Genomic DNA, 16681 nt, shown 5'->3' with positions numbered 1-16681 from the left:
AAGGCACCACTACCTTATTTTCTTTTACTTTTTTCTACCGAACCGTTGTCACTAGAAAGTAGAACAACGCGTTGCCAGGGTTGAGACTACGTAAAGAAGAGTATGTCAATAGATACTTTGAAGTGTGCGAGCATACTCGTTTCTTTTGTTTCGCCGCCATTTTAACTTGTCAACCAATCTCTAATTTCCTGATAGAATGCAACACCGTTCATTCGTTCGTTCGTTCGAAACTACTACGTCATATCTAAACGCCATTAGACTGACCAGAACGAATCTTCTTATAAGGATTGTTACGATTCGATGTACACACATATTCTTGAATTAATATAAAATCAATGATTTTAATAATAGATATAATTCTATTAACAAAAATAGAAAATTTCAAATAATTCGTTTCGAGTAAAAGTAATTTTAGACAGGTTGTTTCATTCAATTATAACTATGGAAAATAATATGAAGATAGAGTCATAGCACGAAACGTTACTTTGGGTCACACTTTTCATTTAGTTCGTAATTCCCATCGGTCAGACTACATATTGTATGTCACGCTTTTAACGTGTTCCCTTCAAACATAACCTAAAAGGCCTTTGTTTTTTTTTTCGACGTGTATAAACCGTTCATATTTCATAAAACGCGTTCTCCCAGCCGAAGGCATTAAAATCTCGTTCGTGACGATTATACTTACTTTTACTACTCGCGTATGATTTTTCATAGAAACATATATACACCTATATATATATATATTTATTTATATATCATATATTTCTATATCGAAAACGTAAGCGAGATAAAACGTGTAACACCATCGAGTTTTCAAATGTGTGTTGCGCGTAATCGACAAGAGTGTTCCTTTAGCATCGAGTAGTTTGACCCACTGACCCATCGTATATACGCATACACACACTTTAACACATATGTGACACTTGTCTCACGATCGATAGGATCGAAAGATTATTAAAATTTCCAGAGAGAAACAAAAAAAAGAAAAAAGAAAAAATCGTATTACATTATTTTCAAATTAATTTTTTACCCCTCCCGTCTACCCCCCACAGTGTTCGGATCTCATAGTGAGTTGTTATTGATGCGATTAAAAGCAAATAACTAATATTGTTTCCTACGAGAATATCGGAAAAAGGAAAAGAGTAATCTCTAAGTAACTCTCAAAAAGTTCAACGTATCGAGCTTTGTTCTTTACCGAAGTTTTTAAAGTGGTAAGTTTTAAACGAGGATAAATCTTATCACGTAGCTTTATATATATATATATATACATACAATAAAATACGGTTATTGCAACGTAATACTTTTGAATAATGCATCACTTACATAGTAATAACTTTATCATACATAAAAGTATAACATAAGTTACGCTTTCGTACTTCTAGCATAATTATATTGTTATTAAAATGAATAGGAAAAAACACAAAAAAAAACAAAACGATTAACGATCTAACACGATCGTTCGATCATTTTTATCGATTCTTAAATATTGACTCTATTATCGTCTTTGGATTATTAATTAAAAATAGAAACAAAACTAAATATTACATTTTGTCGAGCGTCAAATTTAATCATTTAAAGATCTTTGAAATTTTCCAAACTTCTCATTTATTCGGCGCTTTTATATTGTAAAATCCTGTCTTACGAGATTAAGACGGATCGATCCGTATTTTAATCAAGGCAGCACACGTTCGTATCCTCCTCTTCCTTAATAAGCCATTTTTCAATCTCACCCACCCTCTCTTTTACCAAAGAGGAGTGACAAACGAGTCCCGAGAAGGTAGAATAAAATTGCGACCCCCATGATTCTTCCTCCTATATATATATATATATATACACACACGTACATATATAGTAGTGTACGTAGAAAACGCAGAGGCACAGTTTTCGATTAACTTTTTTACAGTTTCGCGAGTCGATCCTGAGATTGGCATTTTGAAATCTACTTTACGCTCGAAGAATTCGCGAAATCGCCACGGCAATCGAACGAAATCGAGGCCGCCGGTGTTATCGACCTTGCCCTTTTTTTTTTTATTACCTTTTTTTATTTTCGTGTTCTTTTTTTCCTTTGCTCCCCTATTTTTTTCTTCTATCATTTTTACTTCTTATTTTTACTTTTTCCTTCATTCCGTTTAGTCGTGAGAATTTTTATCAACCCTTTTTCATAGACCATCATCCCTCGACGCGCAACCTTCTTCTTCTTCTTCTTCTTCTTCTTCTTCTCCAACGTCATTTTCCAAATTGTCGTCTTATAGTCGGAAACGGAAACGCGCGCGCACCCACGGTAATATTGCTGCTCCATTTCTTTTTCTATTTATTTTTCTCTCATACTATTGCATTTTTATCAAGATTACTCGTGCAAATTGGTTTTGTTATTTTTCTCAAACGTACGCTCGCGAACTATAAATTCTTTCGAATTTCAAATAGACCCAATGTATTTTTTTTTCTTTTCTCTAGTTCAAATTGAAACGTTTTCGGTAAAAGCATTCAAAATTTCAAGATACTATTTCGTGGTTGGATGTATAGTATCGTTACGTGGAAGACCCTTTTACACGAATGCCTTGACCTAAAGAGAAAGAAATCAAGAGAGAGAGAAAGATATAAAGAGAGAACAACGAATTGAGATGCAAGAGTATAGATAAGAGCTGGCAAATCCCAAGACGGTCTTAGCTCTCCTTTCTTGCTGGCGAACAACGAAACGCCAGTGATAAATCGTTCTTTAGTCCTTAGTTCTTTTAGTCCTTTGCCATTGCACCGGCTAAATAAATCTCGAGAAAGTGAAAACGTTCGCGGCATCTCGATGGAATTACCGAGCGTTACCGGTTTTCTCTATTAAATCAACGAAAAAGTAAGAAATAAAGAAAGAAATAAAAGAAATCAAGAAAAAGAAAGAAGAAAATATTAAACGAACAAATGCGACATTAATGGTTCGATTATTTCTAAACTGAATCGATCATAACCTCAAAATCATATTATAGCAAAATATTTTCCCAATTCTAGATCGGCATTAAAAAAAAAAATAAAATAAAAATGTGTAATTATTATATTATTATATTATTTTGTCTAATTATTTATCATCCTTACGTTTTTATTATTTCTTTCACACTTATTATATGTTAATCGTAGAGAAAAAAAATGGAAAAATTCGTTCGAAGATTCTAAACTCAATTGAACATAACCTAGAAATCATATTATAGCAAAAAATTCTCCCAATTCTAGATAGACATATTAAAATCGTATAATTATTACATTATTTCATCTTATTTATTTTTACTCGTTACGTTTTTATTATTTCTTCCGTACTTATTATATGTCAATCGTGGGAAAAAATGGAAAAGCTCGTTCGGAGATTACCCCCCTTTCACCCTCACACTCACCGGTTTTATTTTCAAAGGACGACGACGGTAAGCTCTGACAGGCGACGCAACAAAGAAGTCCGGTTAAAAGCAACCACCTGGATACGTCCGTAGATCCTTTTAACATCGTCTGAAAACAGATACAAGAATACATAAGGAAGGATTAGAAAAAGGATTACAATAATATTTTATTTTTTTTAATTAAATAAATCATCGCGAGCTTATAACAATTAACGAAACTATTGTTTCGACGATGCACAACTTTATTCTTTATTATCTGTTAATTATTTTATATTCTTTTTTACTTTTTTCTCCCCCTTCATTTAGAAAAGAAAAATAAATAAGAATAAACGAAGAGAAAGAACCGACCGAGGTTTCTTTTCTTTCTCTCTCTCTCTCTCTCTCTCTCTCTCTCTCTCTCTCTCGTAACGAAGTTCATCTTTTCTTTTCCTTTCTTTTCTTTTTTTTTTTCTTTTTTATCGACTCGAACCAACGAGGTGACGATGATCGATCCATCAAGGAGCAACGTTAGGAACTCGATCTTGAACGTGCGAAAACGAATGGGGGGTATCCGATGAACGAATCATTACAAACGTTTGCCAGGGGGATACAACTTCAATACACCTTTCTTTTCGTTTACTTCTTTCTTTTCTTTTACTTCTCTCTTTTTCTTCCTTTTAAATTTATTTTCTTTTTTATTTCATTTTTCTTTGCGTTTAAACGAAGGGTACTTCGGCTGACTATATCGAATGTTAAAGGAAAAAAGAAATTGATACCAAGAAGTCGAGAAATCGATACGAAATAATTGATTTACCGAGTCGTTCGAAAAGTAGAAGAAGAAGAAGAAGAAAAATAAATAAAAACTGTTCAACCAATTATCAAAGTTAAAAATTATATATATATCTTTTATTTATTCATTGAATTATTATTTTCTCAATTTATCGTCATTTTTATTAGTCACATTATCGTCTTATCAATAATCTTTACGATTATCAAAGTTTTAATTAAATTTTTTATTCCAACGAATGAAATTCTCAGTTATCACGTTATAGATAAATAGATAATTCTTGGAGACTCGGGTTTCACATAGGTTCGCTTTAACAACGCGATTTCCTTTTACCAAATACAAACGAAGAAATTCACAATCAGACAGACACGGTGGTTTCGTACGATATACGAATATACAAAACGTAATATACGGTGGCGGATTATGCCGTTGTCTTCTCCTTTTACGAGCTTCCAAAAGGAAGCGTATTGTAGGGTATCTCGTAAAATGAGTCATAAAGAGCAACGTTAACTGCTACCAAACCATTTCCCCTTCTAACCCCCCCCCCCTATTCTTAGTCTCGTTCAACAAACCAACAAAAAGAAGCAAGCATTTTCTTCCAACACCTCGAATATTCTTGGATGCTTATCCGCAAAGCGGATAATTTTACGTGCGAAAAGGGAGGAGGAAGTGGGAGGGGAGAAGGAGGATGGGGTCGTGACCTATCCTAAGCGAACAACCTAACCGAACAACCTACGCGACCAACGTACGTTAAATTACGTTCCCACGATTGAAATCTACGACGTGTTTCTTTTACTATTTTTTATTCTTATTATTTTTCAAAAAAAAAGAAAAAGAAAAAACACCATTATAAAGTCTCTTCCAATTAAAAGAAACAAATCAAAATCAACAATTTGAACGATTATTATTTTACGACTTGAAATAACCGCTATCTAATTAAAGGATGATTCTGTCAAAGTAGATAGAAAGAAAAAGAAAAAAAAGAAGAAGAAGAAGAAGAAGAAGAAGAAGAAAAGGACAACACGGAAGATAAAGTTACACAACTGAGAAAGGCGTATCTCAAAGTCTTTGCGAGAAATTCTCGGCGCGAATCATCCTTTCTAAGGTTTTCTATTTCCACTTTACGATAAAAGCTCTTGGGTCCCCCTGTATCTTAGATGGCTCCGAAGGTAAGCGATATGAAGCTTTAGTTGAGATAAAAAAAGAAGAAAGAAAAGAGAAGAAGAAAGAGAGAGAAAGAGAAAGAGAGAAACAAAATAAAAAAGAAATATATGAAAGTTTCTTCTCCCAGCGCGTAAATAATTAAACGATCGATCGAACGTCTCGCAATAAAAAAAAGAAAAAAGAAATAAAAAAAAGAAGAAGAAGAAGGAGAAGAGAAAAAAAACATTTATTTATTCAAGCTGAAAGTGATATTTATAATATGTTCATTGATTTTATATGTTAATTTAATCGACAATTCCTTTTCCATGGATTAATTTGATAATTTCGAGATACTAGCCCGGGGGTTCTTTATCGTATCCGTATCGTATCCGTATCGTATCCTGTCTTATTTCATCTCGTCGATGATGATCATGATGATCGCAGAAAAAACGTCTGAGAAGGTATTGGATAAAAGCAACCCGAAATGGTTAAAACTTTGACGATCATGCAAATGTCATCTGTAAACTCAATTTTTCTATGTCGCTGATGCCGATGACCCATACGACGATGATACTTTCACCATGTTTCAGTGCGAACGGATTCTAACCATTCATAAAGACGATTGTTTTCTCTCTCTCTCTCTCTCTCTCTCTCGCTCTCATAATTTCTTTTATCGATAAATATCGACGATTGAAACCTTCAAAGTTGAAATCAAGTTTAATAAAGTTGAACGTGAACGCTCAAACGCATCCCTTTTTATTATTTTCGTGAATTATCCGTGACAAATGAAAAGAAAATTATTCTCTCTTTCTTTACCCTGAAAGAACCCTTTGACAATAAATATCACAAAAGCTTGTTAGAAAGAAAAATTGTGTTCGTTTAACTGGGTCAAAAGGTGTCTTTCTTTCTATAATATTTCGTTCTTGGGATATCCATTACATTGTTAAATATACCGAGTAAAATATACTTCGTGGGAGGGGAAATAAGATTGATGGAAAAGTTTTGATATCGTTAACGAGGTTAATATTATCTAATAATTATCACAGTAGATGACTGATGAGTTAAGATAAATCTATATGTTGGTATATGTAACTAAAATTAATGTATTCTAAGAGGTTTCTCAGATTGATCATGTTAAAATAATAGGAGAAAGATAAGGAGTACTAGGGAAGCTTGAGATACAGTGCTCGTTTTCGTCCTATTTGCAAGAGGAAGAAAAGGAGGAAGAGAAGAAGGAAGAAAGGGAGGAGGAGGAGGAAGAGGAGGACGTCTTGTGGAGGAACATTAACGGTAGACAGTGCTCCGGGCGAACGATCTCTTCTCTCTCACCAACGAAAATTCCCAAAGAGAGAACGAGTTGGCGGGTCCAACCAACCAACCATCCAACCAACCAGCCGAAGAACCAACCGGGCAAAGAGTTTTGCCGACTTTGTACGAAGCCGCCTTGATAATCGGCCAGCAGCATCGACCTTGAACATCGAATCAGGGTCGAACGGATCGGTTCGTCGAGTTTTGACCATTATTCCGTAATTTTTTTCTTTTTTTTTCTTTTTTCCCCCTATTCAATGCGAAAGTACCGAGTGTGCGTTTGCGAGGAAAAAAAATCTTAATGAAGATTTAATAATGAGAAAGGTCGTGACACGCGTCTGTATGCGAGAAGGTATACAGGATACGGGTACGAGTACTTTTTGTAAATTTGAAGATGATCTTTATGAAGGCCCTTGACACGACTTCGCGAATTTAATAAAGTTGTTAAAACGCGAGAAACATTGCCGAATATATGGGTCATGTATGCACGTACTCGAGTATAAACCCCTGCGCGTTTATATTTTTTAATACGAAAACGTTTTATTTCGTACTAACAAACACCCGGCGCTCAATCTTATTGGTTATATTCAAATTCGAAATATTTCACAAATTCGTACGCTTCTACACTACATTCTGTATTATCATTTGAAATTTTATTACACTATTTCTATTTTCTTGTTTTTTTTTTTTCTACTTTTATTTCTCGCGTAATACGATATTTTCGTATCATACGAGCAACGTGATACCTATCATTGTACGCAATAAATAAAGAAATAAAGAAATAAATAAACGAATGAATGAATGAATGAGTGGACGAATAAACGTCGATATCGGATAAATTCATTCGCACCGATTTTGTATCTATTTTTTCATTTTATCTCGATGAAAGTTACTAGATATTATTTTATATTACATTAGACAAAACACTTATACGGATTAACCATTTACAAATGGAATATCACGAAAATGATTTGTCTTGTTTGAAATTCTTACGAACGTAGGAACGAGTTAACGCCCGGAGATAAGTATCGCATAGCGTTCTACACGTAGAACAACGTCTGATAGGTTTATACCCTTAGGCAGTAAACGACCGTTAATTGATAATTAACCGCCACGTGCAATCGCATTTCCGCTTATCAAGGACGAGCCCGAGGGAGAAAGTAGGTATGACGGAAATTATCGATAGTATACCAACGATGATTAAGGAGAATCCTAATAACGTTTTATTATTTAAAAAAAAAAACAAAAAACAAAAAAAAAGAAGAAGAGAATATGTGAAACGTATTAAGATAAAACGTTGTTTAAAGAAGGAAAATAAAATTAGGGGTATAAAATCAATGTGATAAATTAATTCTTAGAATATATATATATACGTACACATATACGTATATGGTATAGAATAATAATATGAATTTTAAACAACGAGCATTGATTGTCAAGTTGAAAGTGACTATCTTTCGCGTAATTAAGTAGGAAGGAAAAGTTAAGTTTTAATTGCACGCTTATATAAACACGTTCAATGGCGACTTAGGAAAGAAAAAAAAAACACACAAGAAAAAAGAAAATGCAATGAGTATAGAGAGAAAGTATGGAGATATACGGACTCATCATCCTAACCTGGGGAATCGTTGTCGTAGGTACATCGTGACACGAAGATCAATTACACGGAACGTTATTTAGCAATTAGCGCGTTCCCGAGGTCGGTCTAGTGTTGATTATACATCATCGAACATGCTTGTATGCAAATTCGATCGTTAACCTAAGCCATATCCGTTCGTAATTAATCTTGATGGGTGATAGGAGAACCTTATTCTTCTTCATCTTCTTCTTCGTCTTCTTCTTCTAATTATTATTATTATTATTATTCATTTCTTTTTTCTTTGCGACGAGTTATTATTAAAAGGAGACAAATTTTTCATATACATATAGTCGTTTGAACGATTCGAACCTATAGCTATAAACATCCATACGATCGTCCTACTTTGATTTTATTAAGGAAAAAAAAAATCTTCAATTTGTTTCATGCTAATGACATTAAAATATATATATATATATTTCTTTTTTATCTTTACAAGCTAACATCAAAGACATCCGCGAAACATTTTCAACGTATGAACTATTCAGCAAACTGAGTTATCAAACTTGTCTCTTATTTACAATTAAAGAAGATATAACAACACGCATTAGCATAAATTTATCACGAGGAAAGAGTTGAAGACCATAAAATAAACGTCTGCGTATAATTAATTTGATATATCCTTTGTAACAATGTTTAATTAAAATAAATCATGTATACGTATATATATTTATATTGTATATAAAATTTGCATAAATTTGTGACTTACACACACACGATTGAAAAACGCATATATCGTATTTCATAATTATTCATCGATATATTATATATTTATATTTAATAGATTGAAAATAAGATAACTTGAGGAGAATCAAAAGAAAACATATTAATAAAGAGAAAAATAAAATAAAATAAAAAATATAATAAATATAATAAAATATAATAAATATAATAAAAAATATATATAATAAAAATATAATAAAATAAAATAAAATAATATAAAAAATACACCAAGAGAATTAAACAAAAAGAACTCTCACTTGAGTTCGATTTTGATGAGAACGAGTACGCGTGAACCCCCTTATAGATAATATTATTCGAGGATGAACAAGACAAGGTCGTATCTTGAGAAAAACTCACGGAACGAAAGCACCTTCTCGACTAGACAAGCACACACACACACACACACACGATATATATATATGTAATTATAGTTTACATCGTTAGAAAGTTATTACCTCGCCGTCTATCACGCAAAACACACACACACACACACACACACACATATATATATACAAACCCAATATAACATAGAGAGACCACTTTAGTCTTTCTTAACGTTCGATCGATTTTAATATCGACATGTAAGATCGATCATCGCTGATCGACTTTCGTTATTTCTCCGAAGTTATCACCATTTCTTTTTTTTTGATCTATCTTTTTTATCGATCGTGATCATCAATGAATAACCAACCAACCAACCAACCAACCTTTTACTCGATCAATTTATTTATCATGATCGATCTAATGTAAGACAATCGACTTCTTCTTCTTTTTTCTTTTTTTCTTTTTCTTTCGAACGAAATAACGATTGTATAAAAACGTGGGATATCGTTGATCAATAAGAAATTATGGTTGAGAATAACCTCGGGCGATTTTGATCGATAAAAACATAAAGAAGAAGAAGAAGTGGTCGATCATGCGTATCCATTAGAGATTCTTATACTAAACATCCTATATCTACGAGCACGTGTGTGTGTGTGTGTATGCGTGCAATATGTGTCCTATGCGTGTTAAAAGTCTCTACGATTATTTTTTATGTTCTAACAAAAAGAAGAAGAATAAAAAAAAAAGAAGATAGAAAAAAGTTAGACAGATAGGTGTTCACGAGGTATTTTAAATCAAAAAGCACACGCTTATATATAATAGACATTTGAAACGTTGAAAATTATCAGCTACCACCTAATTTCGTAAAAAGTAACTGGCAATTACCATCATTTTCAAAAGGAAACACGAAACACGGAACGGAACGGAACGGAACGGGGAGATGTTTAAGGACACTTGTAAATGGTTTCACTTGTTTCCTGAATCCCCGTTTACCTCATTACTGTTCGAACACGAGACCATGACTAATTTCTCTAAAGAGGTAACACGCAGAAATGCAGAATTACGTATAAACAAGTTGCGTTAACGTAGGAGATACCCGCAGAGTCCAATCAATTGAGTATTAACCCGTTAAACCGTGCCAGGATCGTCGTTCAACGTGAATGCGTGAAATTTCTTTTCATTAAAAAGATAAAACGGCAGTTAGGTTTTCAATGAAGATAAAAAAGAACGTTGGGATAAAAATGAATGAATTGATGAAAGAGAATATAAGATACTTCAAATTACATTATTTAATATTATAAGAAACAATTGATTTAATTGTCCTGTTCTAATGAGAAACTATAACACTACCTTGATTAACAGGTTTAAAATATAATAGTAGTTTAAGTTTCGTCCCATCGGTGCTTTTAAGAATAAACATTGGAAAATCGTCGTACGGTCAGCTGACAGTGACCACTTCGTTCTACTACATGTACCTTACTATGATTCATTAGATTAAATGGCTATAGTACAATTCATGGTGTACAATTCGTGCTCCCAGGAAACTCATTTTGGTACCTTTGCAATCTTGAAACGTTAAATTACGATACAGTAGAACAGAGCGTAATGAATTTCGATACGATAATAATAAGAAATAAAAATTGACGATTTTCTTGTTGTTAACCTTTAGAAACCACACGGGGTGACCAATGTACGGTAACTAGGTTACATTAAGTTGAAATGTGGCTGCTAAGGGTTAATAATCATCGAATGAAACGAAATGTCGTGATGATAATCGATTATTATTATTATAGGAAGTCAATGGAATTTTGATTGATGATTAAAAATATGAGGATGAGGATGATGAGAAATGTGACGAAGACCAAAGGTAGCTTTATATTTATATCAAGTCAAACCGGCTCGAAGAGCTTTAATTATGCACGATGTTTCAGAATTAAGGCCACTCGACTTTACGGTTCCGCGTACGCGAAACATTTTACATAATAGCTCCCGCGGGGTGGAAAATAATGCTCCCCAGAGATATATACGCAGGTAGAAGAAGCTCGTTCTTGGATATAATACAAATACACACACTTACATACATTTATATATATATAAGTAAAAGTATATATAGGGTATATAAAATCGTGCCGGAGTGTGTGTTCGCACTACCTAGTTCCGAGCTTACGTTTCTTCTTCTACTTCCACATCTACTTCTACTTCTACTTCTTCTTGTTCGTAATACTCGCTCAAAAGGTATTGTGCCGCGACAATAAAGCTTTTAATAGCGACACTCGCGAGATTCTTCTTCTTCCTTTAAGTCACGTTCGCTGAATCTTTGAACTTTAAAAAAGTCAGTGTCATGAGGCAAAAGATATGACAGAAAGAAAGAAAGAAAGAAAGGGAAGGAGAGAGAGAGAGAGAGAGAGAGAGAAAGGGTCGTCTTTTATTTACATTTTCATTTTAGTGATATCTAGAGCGAGCTGGAAGCTGCTCAGTGTTCCATCTCATTCTATTTTTCGTGCTGTTAGTAATTATATACACTCGCCCATCTTCATTTCGTTCGGAAAAACGAGAACACTCTTGATTTAATTTTATCATTTAATTATATTATTTGTCTCTTACAAACACGCGCTCGGTCCACCCCCTCCCCTGTCCCCCCCCAAGCTTAACCGTGTCTGTTAGAAATATGTTTCCTCCCCTAGCAATTTTCCATAATCTACCGCAAGACCTGGCACGATTTTTGGTCGTTGAAAATAATCGAGGGTGAGAAAAAAAGTAATTTTGTTCAAATAATCGATAATCGCAAATGAATATCGTGATAAACGAATGGGGTGGTGGTGGGTGGTGGTGGTTTAAAGAAAAGATATTACTCGACGCATAAAATAAAGAGAAGTTCTGGTAAACCGAGAACAAGAAGAAGAAGAAGAAAAAGAAAAAGAAAAGAAGTAATAAAAAGGTATTCGTTTAAAAGTTAAGCGGCCCTGAGATCGAACCCGAACCACGAGACAGCGTGGCCCCGTGGTTTCACTTTATCTCCTTCTCTCGATTCTTGCGTGGACCACACGCAAGGTTACTCTGTGTATAAGTGTATGTGAGAGCTCGTTCGAAAAGCATGGGGACTATGGGAATTTATGCGTAACGTCCACGTCGACGTATGCCTTCGATATCCGGTCTTTCGAACGAAACGACTCGATCGTGAATGAAAGTGGTCTTTCTCTCTTTCTCAATCTCTCTTTCTCTCTCTCTCTCTCTTTCTGTATCTTTTTCTCTCTTTTTCTCTCGTTCGGAGGTTACGAATTCAACGTCGAAGAGGATCCGAGTGTAATCGCTTCGATGAATCTCCTCCAACCAACGAGTATTCCGCTAACGAGGACGTTCCTTTCAACCTTCTATTATCTCCAAAATAACGACTCTTTAAACTTCCTTCTTTTTCTTCTCTCTCTCTCTCTCTCTCTCTTATTCTCTCTCTTATTCTCTCTCTATCTCTCTTTTTCTTTCTTTTTCTTTTTTTTTTCTTTCCAAGGAATTACTTCTCAGCAATGATCATCATGTATACCCCTTTTACTCGGAAAAATGAAAGAAATTATGTTTGGTTAATTTGGGTATTAATGATCGATAAGAAGTATATTGTAAATTCATTTATATATCCGAGCAACGACGAAGGAAACAAAATAATATTAAAATTTATTCTTTTATTATTATACCTACTTTTGTGTTACCCTATCGTTTCTAATAAGTCACGTTTGTTAGTATCGTCAATATTGAAATCGATTGATTACCGACAGTTTTTTAAAGTCTCCATTGGTTAACGGTGAAATCGAAAAGAAAATAACCCGTGTAATATATATATTGAACATTAGATTATTTTTGGTTCAAAATCGTTCAAGAATCGTGATATATTAATTAATGAGCGTGCTCTGAAAAAGAAAGTGTCAAGTTTGTTGAATTTTTTAGATGATTAAAGAGAAAGAGAGAGAGAAGAGAAATGATAAAAAAAATATGATATTAAGAGGAAAAAAAGGTGTAGATAAAAGGGAACGGGAAGAGTAGAGTAGGGAAGGAAATAAGGAAAATAGTATTTTGTAATCCGCCCCTGGAGGAGGTAGCAAGTGCCCGTAAAGGGGGCCACAAGGGAACCCACGGCCCCAAAACACTGGCCTATATTAGCTAAGAAGGTGTATTACGTATGCAGGCCGTCGGGCCCGGTCCTCTTCTCTCGCGTGCGATGAAATTTTCATCGTACCGTCGTGCAGGGCTTTATGGAATGTGTACGCTCATGCGAAACCGTACCGATACGCAGTCCCACGAATGTTGTACACCCAACAGAGAGAAGAGGAACTGGCACACGAGCAACAAAAGTCCAAGCAAAAGTAAGAAAAAGTTGTCGGTCCTTCGTCGTCTTCGTCGTGTTACGAAGTTGTGTCGTTGTTGTGTTGTCATTGTCTCAATTCCCCCCACCCCCACCCCACCCCCCATCGAAGAAAATTAACGAGAGAAAAAGAATTGTTGTAAATGATAATTTAATGAAAAGAATATAATAAATACGCGAATAACTGAGATTGTTAATAATAATTCGTTTGAATTTTACACTAAGGGTAAATTAGTGTAGTGTCAAAATATTTTCTATCTTGAGATGAACGAATTTTTATGGGAATTATATAAGGATCGTTGGTTATATCGTTTAATAAAAAGTACGAATGATTATCACCTCTATGTATGTATTTCAATTTGAAAAAGAATGAAAATTGGGAAGTACAATGTCTGTATCAATCCTGATTGGGTGTTTTAAATTCATGAAAATAAAAGGGGAAGGTAGGGTGGAAAAAATGTAACAGCCGGCGAAACGTGTCGATTATACTTCGGTGATTACGCGACTTCGTTAAACTCGAACGCGCGGGAATACATTTTCTTTCGATAAAAAAAATATCGAAGGGAGGGTGAATAGAAAAAGAGAGAAAAAAGAAAAAGGACGGAATAAAAGATCGATAGATAATAATACATACATACATATATATATATATGTGTGAAATAATAATGATAACACTTCCTACGGTTCCCAGAGAATTTAATATATGTACTATATACCTCAGAGAACGCGCCCGAAAGACCTTAATTTTTAGATGATAGACTTTCTCTCTCGTGTGCTTCTCTTCTTTAAATATGAACGACTACTTTTGACCGACGTAGTCGTAAATGAAGTCACAATGGATGAAGCGAACGCGTACAAAAGAGAATTCTGCTCAATTATTCCGAGGAGCAAACCAGACGTATAACGGGAACCCCATGCAGTAATCCTCTAATAATGGCGAAAACAGGTACTTACGATTAAACAAGGAAAAAAAGGGAGAAAAAACAAAGCAAAAAAATAGAATAAGGGAGAGAGATAGGAGAAAAATGTAAAAAAAAAGGAAAAGAAGAAAAAAGGTAAAATCGGGGTTCGTCTATAATGAAGTTAAACGGGAAACAATGCAATTTTGTCTTCCTTTTTATTCTTTTTCTTTTTACTACAATTTGTAATTTCCCTCGAAAAGGGAAAAATGTTCTTCTTTTAGTTATTAAAATTAAACGTCGAAAAAAAAAGAGATTTTCTTTTTTTTTTCTTTCTATTATTACTTTTTACTTTTCTACCTCCCTCCCTCCCTCCCATGAAATCGAATCCTTAAAATTTCGTGAAGAGACGTTGAAAAATTTTCTACATGTACCGATCGTGTTCCGAATACGGGTCATGATTTACATGCGTACTCTCTCTCTCTTTCCTACGATATATATATACGGGGATATTTTTTTTTCTTTTATTATTTCTTTTTTTATTTTTCAATCTCCGTTTCTTTTTCTAGGTGGTCCCGCGGTCTGATTGGAGAAATGACGAAAGTTACGGGGCTCCCGTGAGCGGCATCAATACTATGAAATAAGTTACGCTTACGTTCCGATGGTGCTCTTACATGATTATTCGTTTCCAATCACAAACTTTATATACACATATATTATTATTATTATTCTTTTATTCTTTTATTCTTACCGTTCGAATCGATAAATGACGAATCTTATCGAACATTATCAAAAGTTATTGGTAAAAGAGAAAAAGAAATGTTCTATTCCTAGGATTCCTAGGATTCCTAGTGACATTTATTCGTACGGGATAGGTCGTTTAAAATTTGTTTTAAAGGGACAAATCTAACATACGTTTTTACTATAGATATTCAATGTGATTTAATATTTCACTTTACTATCCTTTCTCAAAGTTCTTTTTTTCCTTTTCGATAAGTTTGCGATAGAATACGAAACGAAGGACAGAAATATTCGTTCCGATTGAAAATTCTTTCTAGTTGATTAACCTTCTTCTTCCTCTTCTTCTTCTTCTTCTTTTACTTTCCAACAATATTTCGTATTAATAATTCTGTCAAATTTTCATCTAAAGAAAAAAACCTTTCTCTGTACCTTTTTCCTTTTTCCTCCCATCGATAAAATTCTTTCGCGTAAACGTCTGGAGAATGTGACGTTAACAGATAGAGAAGCAATATTAATCTCTGGGTGCATTTTCAACGATCCCTTTTGTCGGCCCTAGAAACGTAATAGAAACTAACAAACGAATGGAACGTTTGCTTTTACGCGTTCTTTCCATTCCAATCGTCATTAATCTAAAACTACAATAATACATTTTACGACAAAAACACATTTAATGATCGATATTTCCCTTGGCTACAAATATCACCAGGAACGATTATTAATTTTCTTATCGAAGCCCATTTTCGTATTTTTCTCCCCCCCACACCCCCATCATCGTCTCATATAATTTCCGGTTGTCTCGCGTTGAATTTTCTCTCTCGATATTTCTTCATCGTTTTTCACCCTTAGACCCACATTTTCATTTCTGCCCATACCCTTCGAGTTTTTTACGTGTAAATACTACGAGTATATGTATATATAATATTGTATATTTAATTCTTTTTAAAATTCTTTCTCCATCTCGAATATTCGCATTTCGTGCGAATAGATTAGCAACGTGTTCGAAGAGTGAAAGAAAAAAAAAAAAAGAAAAACAAATTAAAAAATAAAAATCAAACGAAACATTGAGAGATTTTTCCTATTTTTTCTTTTTTTTTCTAATTTCCCAATTAATTCTTTAAACTCGAACGAATAATAATTTTATCGAGTTGCGAATCGTAAAAAATCTAACATCGAAATGAAATTACATTTAACTTCTTTTTTTCGTATTTCATGTACTGTTTTTTTTCTTTTCTTTTTCAAACAATTTTTATATTCTCTTTTAGTTTTTTTTAGATTAAAACCTGCTGAAAATTGATACGAATCTCGTTGTAACATTTGAAACGTTTCAAATGCCTATCACATACTACTCTCATCGTTTCTTTCTTTCTTCCTTCATTTTTAATTTTTCTTTCTCTCTCTCTCACTCTCTCATTCTTT

General features: G+C 33.8%; 1 protein-coding gene across 1 annotated transcript in view; it reads right to left on the bottom strand.

The window, feature by feature from the left end:
- The window catches only part of LOC122523955 (mucin-5AC), a 31932-nt gene that overhangs the window by 8831 nt on the left and 6420 nt on the right, over positions 1 to 16681 (bottom strand). Inside the window, exon 2 of the mRNA XM_043645951.1 lies at positions 3375 to 3483. Within this exon, the coding sequence (XP_043501886.1) occupies positions 3375 to 3483 (109 nt within the window). The remainder of the gene's footprint in view (positions 1 to 3374; positions 3484 to 16681) is intronic.

Source organism: Polistes fuscatus, unplaced genomic scaffold, assembly GCF_010416935.1.
Source record: "Polistes fuscatus isolate 324 unplaced genomic scaffold, CU_Pfus_HIC Scaffold10, whole genome shotgun sequence".
Lineage (NCBI taxonomy): Eukaryota > Metazoa > Arthropoda > Insecta > Hymenoptera > Vespidae > Polistes > Polistes fuscatus.
This window is presented reverse-complemented; position numbering and strand designations above follow the sequence as displayed.